The sequence below is a fragment of the Podarcis melisellensis genome (assembly GCF_964234715.1).
Source record: "Podarcis melisellensis genome assembly, chromosome: 2".
Taxonomy (NCBI): domain Eukaryota; kingdom Metazoa; phylum Chordata; class Lepidosauria; order Squamata; family Lacertidae; genus Podarcis; species Podarcis melisellensis.
The window spans coordinates 10041289-10050717 of NC_138529.1; the positions used below are offsets into that span (position 1 = coordinate 10041289).

General features: G+C 40.8%; 1 protein-coding gene across 4 annotated transcripts in view; it reads right to left on the reverse strand.

Annotated features, from left to right (window-relative positions):
* The window catches only part of SENP1 (SUMO specific peptidase 1), a gene marked incomplete at its 3' end in the record, with an annotated part of 31976 nt that extends 22810 nt beyond the window's left edge, over positions 1 to 9166 (reverse strand). For 3 of the 4 annotated variants that reach the window (XR_014165105.1, XM_081898673.1, XM_081898675.1), the window contains exons 1-9: positions 9148 to 9166; positions 7119 to 7170; positions 6076 to 6206; positions 4562 to 4646; positions 2847 to 3006; positions 2290 to 2461; positions 1393 to 1496; positions 1046 to 1296; positions 633 to 687 (exon numbers count right to left, since the gene is read on the reverse strand). Coding sequence is in view for 3 of the 4 variants with exons in the window: in XM_081898673.1 (XP_081754799.1) it covers positions 633 to 687; positions 1046 to 1296; positions 1393 to 1496; positions 2290 to 2461; positions 2847 to 3006; positions 4562 to 4646; positions 6076 to 6206; positions 7119 to 7122 (962 nt within the window). Of the gene's footprint in view, positions 1 to 632; positions 688 to 1045; positions 1297 to 1392; positions 1497 to 2289; positions 2462 to 2846; positions 3007 to 4561; positions 4647 to 6075; positions 6207 to 7118; positions 7171 to 8803; positions 8828 to 9147 lie in introns of those variants that run through there. The other variant, XM_081898674.1, reaches the window with a different exon arrangement.
* Between the last annotated feature and the right edge of the window lie 263 nt (positions 9167 to 9429).

Sequence of the window (9429 nt, forward strand, 5' to 3'; positions counted from 1 at the left end):
GCAAACTAACAAAAAAAAAACCTTATGAAATTCATAGTTGCAGATCAGAAAAAGTGGTCAAGATGGTTTGCTGGATTGAAACCCAAAATTTCTGCCCAAAGAGGGCCACGATCTAGCTGTGGACCGATCAGTATCTTCACTGAGTAGCCAAGCTACTACTACAAGCTGTCATCTGAGCAATAACAGAGTTAAAACCCACTGGCAAAATAAATTTAGATAAGACAAAACACATAGAAAGTTAAACCATCAGGCCCAAATCCAGAAGGGACAAAAGTAATGTAACAGTCTCATTGGGCAATAAATGTGTTGAGTGGAATTCAACCTCACCCTATGATGAACATTCCCTCTGTACAAGCATTTTAGCTTGCCAGGCAAAACATCCTACGTCTTCTCCACCATTGCCTTTCATGGGTTCTCCCAACCCCACCCCCCACAAAATCAGGCGGGTGCACGAAGGAGAGAGGGAAGCCCTGCTGTGCCAGTGGAAGTCCTTGCACAGGGCTTCCACTAACGGAGCTTGCTAAGGTGAATGTGACTAACTTGTCCTATCGATTTCAATAGGACTTGAACACAACTTTCTCTGTTAGAATCTTTATCCCTCTATTTTGCTCTCAGCTGTGGAAGACACTTACCTTGGTGCTGGAGATTTGAAGTCTTGGCCATTGAGCATTATGACAGAGTCAGATCCTAAATGAAGAACAAGCAATACTAGATATTAATCTTTATGATTGCACTTCTTTAAAACAAAACCATACCATCCAGATCCTCCCATTTTGTTTTGTGGGTTCCAGTTTATCTATCAAGTTTATTACGCGATTGTAGATGATGATGATGATGATAATTGCCTTAAGTTGCAATCCTGAGTGCAGGTCATCTGAATGTGGAAATTACTTCCACGTAAACGAGATTGGGAATGGATTGCAAGGAAACATATAGGGCATCTTACAAATATGTTGCAACAATCTGTTAATGATCTTCAGAAAGTAAAAACTAAGAAGGGCTGAGCAGGAGGAAGAAGAGTCTAATTCTCATCTATTGTTTTCACCTTCAGAATGCACATCCAATGCCGACACACTATTCTGCCGAGCTGCTGTATTGGTGTCCTTGGGCTCAAAGGTAACACGTGAAGGGAAATTATGGACTGGATGGGGCAGTGGTTTGTGAGAGTGTTGCTCCTGAGTCCTGAGAACACCAGATGATTGGTTGCCTGCGCTGGGGCAATAAGCTTCAAAAGGTTTCCTACTCTGATTTTCAGCTTCTTTCACAAGGTTTTTATTGGAAACTGCGCATCTGGGTCTGAAAACAAACAAACAAACAAAAGATCAGGGCTTCCACCAACAAACTGAAAACACGAGGAAGATAATGAGCTAGCAGCGTATTTCAGAGACTCACAGATTGAGAGACAACAACGAAGAGGACTTTGAGACTGAGCATTTCTTCCCTGTAACCATTTGAATCAGCTGCCTGTAAATCTCTTTTTCTTCCTCTCGAACTGTCTGTGGAGAAATAACCACACATATTTCAACCAGCCAAATAGTTCAATCCTGGCTCTGCAGAGACATGCAACATCCTGTAGTATAGAAAGAGTCCACATATTTATCTACTTGACACCAAAGGTTTTCACTTAAAAAAAAACAACCAACAAAAAAACCCTAATGGTTTAAGCCTCTGTGACAAAGACATACATCATGAAAAGCAAAATTCTTTTTATGTATTTTTTAATACACTGCTTAATTCCAAAATTCACAAACTCCAATATGCAAGATGAAACCAAAGATCAGGGTCAGATGCTCTAAAGATTTCAAAGAAAAGGGTCGTAGAGAAGAATAAAATGCCTCTTCCCAGCACTGCAAGACTCTGAACAGCAAAACTTAATAGTGTATGATTTGGCTTATTTGTTTGGACACACCTACTAATTGGTCTAAGGGCATGTCTTCACATCTGTAGATTTATCTTTCTTCCCTACTCATGTTCTCTTCCCCTTTCCTTTATCCATCTATTCCTTCCTTTCCAAGGACTCCTTTCCCAAGTACTTCCCTTAGTCTACTCAACCCCTGATTTTTCTACTCCTCTTAGTCTAGGCCCTATCTCCCCCACAACCCAAGATCAGAGAGATCAGTCAAACGTAGTCAGAGACGTGCGAATGTCTAGCAAACCCTTCTGTGGTAACAGGGAAATTAAGCCAAACACTATGAGAGATGTCACCCCCAGCACAAAACAACTGGGGGGGAGGGGTTAAATCTGCACACACAGGAAACTTTATTCTCTCTCCTTTTTCCTTTCACCTACCTCTTCTGCGGTGCTGATGGATCTCCTTTGGGATTTCTTGGGACTTAGTAAGCTCCGACGGCATGGAGCACTCCATGATGGACTAGTAACAGACTTAATTGGAAAGGATTTTTCAAATGCAGAAATGTGGCAGTGGTGATTCGATTTCCCTGCAAAGGAATTTGATGTCGCACTGCAGAAAAAATTAAAGGTTTTAGATTAGTAAACCAGTACTATAAAGCTACTCAGATTTTTGTATTCCATGCTGCATAAGCCGAAGCAGAAAGCCAGAGAAACCCTATTCTCGCTGCCTCATACTTTGGAAAAGTTAAAAGGTAGCTGCTTTCCTCCTCCTCCTGAAGAGAATAACTTCAGGCTCACTGTGACAATCCATCGTCTTCCAGCAGATAGGGAATATTCTGGAGCAGGCTTTCATTATCATTAAGAATTCCCACCCCATAGTTTTCCGCTTACAATACAAAAATAAAAATATATAAACTCCATATATAAACTCCATACAAACTCCCCACTGCTAAATTTTATGAATACAGAACAAAATCTAGTGAAACCTAATGTACCTTTGACTTTTGCGTGCATCAAAATATACGCTGCGGTTTGCTCTAGGCTTCTGTAAAACGGGACCCAGAGTAGAATCACAATTCCTCCACTGCCCATTAGCACTTGTTCCAAATGGTCTTTGCACTCCCGCTGCTTGATACCTCTCAGGGGATGGAGGTCCTGTGAAAAAGAAGCGTTGAACAATAAATGAAAAGCTAACCGATTCACTCCCAAGTTATCCATTACAAACAACCCAATTGTATCAAGCATGACAGGGCTTCAGAGGAGTTCCATGAATGTACTTGCATCTCCCTAGATAGTATCAAGGAACTAAAAAGGCTATAGAAGTTTCCAATGAGATTCCACCGGTAAAACTGCAACAAGCCTGCCTCACTATTTAGCAAGCTAGCTGCTCAGGTTGTGAACTGCAGCCTGTTCTTTTAAGAGTACCTGCATGATTTTCAGCAACATAATCCCAATTAACAGGTACTCGGGAGGAGATCACTGGTTAACCCAGGGCTGGTCACCTGAACTTTGCTTCAGGATGTGAACAGAAATTGTGCTCCAGCGGTGCGGCGGCAGCAGGAGGCCCCATTAGCTAAAGTGGTGCTTCAAGTTAAGAACAGTTTCAGGTTAAGAACGGACCTCCGAAAGTCTTTATTGCTGGTAACATCAACTTTTATCACGGAGCGCAAGTTTAGTCTGTGTTGCAAAATGAACATGGCCTCTGGACAACAGTCTGCTCTGGATAAAACTGGGCCCCAAGAATACAGAACAGGGTCCTATAATTTAACATGCTCACTGCAAGACACTAAACTAAATCAATAAGCATATAGCGAATAGAAGGGAACTTGGACAGCTTTAAAGTGAGAAGTGAGGTTACAGGGAACCAGGCAGAGGGCCTTCTTGGTAGTGGCACCCGCTCTGTGGAACGCCCTCCCATCAGATGTCCAGGAAACAAACTATCAGACTTTTAGAAGACATCTGAAGGCAGCCCTGTTTAAGGAGGTCATTAATGTTTGATGCTTTATTATGCTTTAAATTTTGTTGGGAACCACCCAGAGTGGCTGGGGAAACCCAGCCAGATGGGTAGGGTAGAAATTTATTATTATTATTATTATTATTATTATTATTATTATTATTATTATTATCATCATCATCATCATCATCACCATCATCAATAGGGAGGTGTTAGCCAAATTAATGAAGGCTAAGCTTTAATTAGCTGCTCGTTATAATGGCTGTGTATCAAAGGCTGTATGAATATCAGTTACTGTGGCACATCCCTGGGGGGGAGAGCTGCTGTACTAATGTCTGGCTTGTAGGATATAGTTGGTCATTGTGAACAGGATTCAATGAAACAGAAAACGCCCAGTATAGCATGTGGAGGGTGGTTTTCCTTCTGGCAGGCAGAAATGCTTGCACTGACAGAGCAATCAACTTAGCATGATGCTTAATTCCACCCTAAGAATAAAGGGTGGTGGGCTAGATGGGCCTGGATAAGAACCCAGCAGGACACTTTATGTTCTTAAGGAATATTTCAAAAGTTTCAATAGAAATAAGGCATCCATTTTACTTGGGTCAAAAAAATGCATTCCTCTATACAGCAGAAGTTTAGACTCAACCATAAACTATAGCAAGGCAGCAGGAAATTTCACTGCAGTGTTACAATCAGTGCATGTTTTAAAAGCTTTTAATTGGTTTCTCAAGTGAACCCAAGTCAGCCTCGCCTTACCTGAATAGTAGCCGAAACTGCAGGAAGTATTTCCAGTCGAACAAGTAAAAGGCCTCTCCAGACGATCAAACTTGTTTGATGAAAACTGCACAAAAGAGACCATAAAATCAGAATATATTTAAAGGAAGGATCTGGGGAAAGTGTGTATGTGTTCTCATGCGTAATAGAAGGACTGTGCAACTCTTATTATAATTAGCTACAACATTATAAGTGAAACTAGACCTGAAATATATGGAGAACCTCTAGAATTTTGCAGCTTGAAAATATCCTAAAGAACGATTATGCAAATGTAAAGAACGGCACATTTAGGATACAATGCTGCATTCAAAGTTTGGAAACGCTGCAGAACTAATCACATACCTATGGCCAACGAATAATAATGCCTTTTGCTTGCCTTCAACCTTCCTACATTGAAGCTTAGGGGGATTATGCAGTAGTGACACATTACAAACCTCAACTTCTTTGTCAACATGACTTTTTTCTTTGACAAAGTAATAATCATAAATATATAAGAATAAAAATGTGCACCCCACCAATGAGACCATTCCATTGTAACTATCCAACCTCCCAAAATTGCAACATCTCTTGTGATGGTTTAACCCCTTTCTGTTTTAACAGCACAAATTCTACACCCTTCCATATCTCCTCAAAATCATTTCTCCTGCATATCCCCTGCCTTACTTTAAGGCACATGTTAATTTATAATTAATAGCTATATCCCACATCTCTTTATACCATTCTTCCATTTTATATTCTGCTTGCCCCTTCCACTTCCTAGCTATAATAATTCGTGCAGCTGTCAATAAATTTGTGAGCAAGTCCTTCATAGCCTGTGAACCTTCCACCCCATCATAAATTGAAAATAATGCTACCTCTGGACTTTTGGTCAGCTTTAACTCAGAGATTTCTGTTATCTCCTTAAAAACCTCTACATGACTTCTGCCCTTCCAACTCGCTTAGTAATTATGCAGCTGTCTAATTCTAATTGACAGTAGGAAGTTTTACTTTATTTTATGGTATGAAATAATAAACCCAGTAGTCCTGAATGCAAATTCATCTTCACACACTCACGGTGAACTGCCCTGAGATCTATGAATGAAAGGTGGCATAAAAATTTTAATAATAACAACAACAAACTTGCAGGAGATAACTATCTGAAGCTCCGTTAGAACAGCTGGATATGTCCCCAACTTCATTCTATTGGGTATATATTGAAATCAACCAAGTTAAAGGCAAAGCAATCCTAAAAGGAACCAGCAATCCAAGCACCACATTTTGCCAGTGGTATCTTACTGCCCACTTGAGTGGGGTTTGGGCTTTCACCACAATAGAACACCCCCATTCCAGCAGTCAGTAGATTGCAACCCTTCCAACCAACCAATCAACATTGAGAAGTTGAGGTTGCAGCCAAGTGTTATAATTCAAAGAGCAAAATTTAGCCTCATTACTTTTGGAGCAAAAATACAGTTAAAAAAAAAATACAGCTAAGAAATCAAAGCAGCTCATTCTCAAACCTTGTTGCCAGACAATGGAAGCTGATCTCCTGAGAGAGCGTTCTGCTGTAGAGGAAGAGTCTTGAACACAGAAGTGTGATTAGCTAACCCATAGTCTCCAGCCTCCATCTTCATACAATCAGCAGTTTCATCTGAAAGGGAAAAGCCCCTTAGTGTATGATTCTCAGCAGGAAAGAAAGTGTACACAATCCAAGAGAGGTTTTCACTTCTGCAAGCTCCTGTTAAGCAAACAGGAATTTCCAGGTGGCGCAGCTGGGACTTCGGCAGGAGAAATTCCCTGTGGACTCCATACCAGTGAAATAACAAATGCCAAAGAAGCAAATACAAACCCCAAGAAAGGAAAACACCAGAAAAAGACCATGCATGAACTTTATTCACACTTGTAACAAGCTTCATTCAGAAATCAAGGTAACTTGGCAAACACCTTGAGCAATCATATTTACTACAACAGGGATTGTCAACCTGGTGTCCACAAATTAGGCTCTAACTGGTACCCCAGACACTTTGGCAGGACTCATAGCTGGCATCCTATTGTAAGCATAACGTTGTCAGGGATGGCTACCTAATTTTATGGTATGCCACACTCCCAAGGGCACCTATTTTGTGACTGGTGCCACCCAGAACTCTCTCAAAATTAAAGGTTTGCCCACTGGTCCAAAAAGGTTAGCAACACCTGTACTACAAACTGTAGCTCTCACATCTCAAAAGGTACCATTTATATTCTTCACAAAGCTAAATTTAAGAGAGACGGTAGGTAGCATTTCAGTACATTCAGATAAGCCGCAGCCTTGAGCTAAAATAATCCCTCTCTCTCGTACAACCTTGCAGTGGCTAAAATCTAATCATCTGTTTGCCAAATGGAGAAAAATAAGTTATCTTCTCCAACTTGCCAGAAACCTCTCACTACCGCTGCACCGGTTCATTTACTATTATAGATGGCCAGCATATGTTTGCAGGGAACCAAAAATGTTTCATTTGATGCAGCTTTTATAATGATAAAGGGTGCAAGACAAAATGGGCTGGTATAACATGCACAAACTCACCCATTCCTGAACTGCTCACATAACTGACTCATATGATAGAAGTTTCAAGTGCCTGAAAAGAGCAAGATATATAACATATTAAGGATATAGACCAAACCCCATGGAACGTTTGTCTAGTACAAATACCCAATTTCTTGAGTAAAAAAGTTGGAAAAAGTCTAGAACAAAGCATTGTAATCACACATTGCATAAAAAAAATACATACTTTAACAGTGAAAGAGAAATAAAAAGTTTTTAAATATTGCTGTTTCTACTCTTCAGAAATCAAGAATACAATGTTTTAGCCCTTTCATTACTATGTCTACTCAGAAGTAAGCCCTATTGAGTTCAATGGGATTTATTCTCAAGTAAATGGGATTAATAATGCAGTTTTATTCTAATTAAACAAGAGTGCAAGCGTATTAGTGTTATGTTCATGCATAGTGATGTTAAATTCTCGAGAATAATCTTTTGGAGAATATTCTCGAGAATATTCTCGAAAACGTTATTCTCGAGAATTTAACATCACTATTCATGCATATCACCAACTTGCAAATGTTCATAGCTACGTGTTACAGTTCAGAACCCTTCTCCTCTGACCATTCTGACAAGTCAAAGGCCACAGACTCTTTGATGCACAATTGAAATCAGTGGCGGAGCTTCATGCTCCAGCACCAGGGGGCGGAGAGCAGGTGGGGGCGTGGTGCCCAGTGGGGGGGGGCCGCGATGGCACCCCATCAGAATTGTGCTGCCAGGGTGGTGCGCTCCCCTCGCACTCCTCTTCCTCCGCCAGTGGTTGAAATACAGCTTTATACTCACTGCATCATTAAGAAACTAAATATTCCACACTATCCTTTTCCACTGACTAAAAGTTGGCAGTGGAACTAGTTTTTCAGGGTGTGGTCACCCAACTAATTGTCCTGTATTACCATGATTTTGCAATTAAATGAACTACTACACTGCACTGGAGACAATGCTTCAAAACATGGAGGATACATTATATCAGAGCTTTCCAAACTGTGTCGTGACACATTAGTGTGTCGCACAAACACTCCCCAAACTTCTCCTGGGGCTGGAAAGGGGTTAGTTTAACCTCCAGGTTGCTAGTAAAACTGAAATACTGTGTCACGAAATGATGCACGTCTAAAAAGTGTGTCACCAACATGAAGTTTGGAAAGCTCTGCATTACATATATGATTGGGTGCTTTATCTCCTAACCTCTGACTTCCCCCTCCTGTTCTCACAAGGCCATTTTACCACTCTTTAGCTAAGAGAATTCTTGAAATTTTGATAAGAGAAATCTAAGTTGAATGTTTTCTTTGAGTCTGTCAATTCCAGTCAAAACAACACAGCCACCAAAGATGGAAATACTGCGTGCAGAGTGAAGACACAGCAGATTACTTTTCCTACACTATCATACATAATTCATTTTTATGTAAATCACCAAAGGAATTTTGAGAATTATGCAGTACATAAATCCTGCTAAATAAATAAAATGCAGTTAGGTTTCCACAATAGATTCAAGGGACACAGCAGCAGTGACTATAAAGTCAAACTTTCTGATGTTCTATTATGCTTTTGTTATTATTGTTTGTAAGCCGCTTTGCAACTTTGTGAGCGAAAGGTGTCATAGAGATATAATAAATAAAATCAAATTAAGTACAAAGCAAGCCGGGTGGTGATGAGCTGCACCCCTCATCTCTTGCCTGAACACTCATACGCTCTCCCCTCCCAACCACCCCACACAAAAAAAGCCAAAGTCACTCTTCTGCAGCTTCAGCAGATCTCCTTTACTTTTAGCAGTTGACTTCAAGTAGAAATTCAATTCAATGGTTCATCATGGCACAATCCAGCAGGTGGGGAGGGAGGGGATGGCATCTGTCAAAATCCTTACTTCAGCTGTTAAGCGCATACAATAATTCTTCGTGTGGGTGCGTTACCTCTTGTCAAGCCACACAGAATATATTATCACCACGATGCATTAAATTCAAATACCGCCTTCCATCCGGGCATCACAATACAAACAATGTACATAGCCTTCTCTCCATACCTTGATCCTGCCCAGCGGCTTTCCTCCTTTCCCAGATTCCTAAAGCAAGAGATTTCAGAAAGTCAGTTCAGCTATCCTCTGAGGGATAGGGGAGAAGTTCGATTCAGAGGGCCTTCTCGGTAGTGGCACCTGCCCTGTGGAACGCCCTCCAATCAGATGTCAAGGAAATAAACAACTACCTGACTTTTAGAAGACATCTGAAAGCAGCCCTGTTTAGGGAAGCTTTTAACGTTCGATGTTTTGTTGTGTTTTTAATATTCTGTTGGGTGCCGCCCTGAGGGG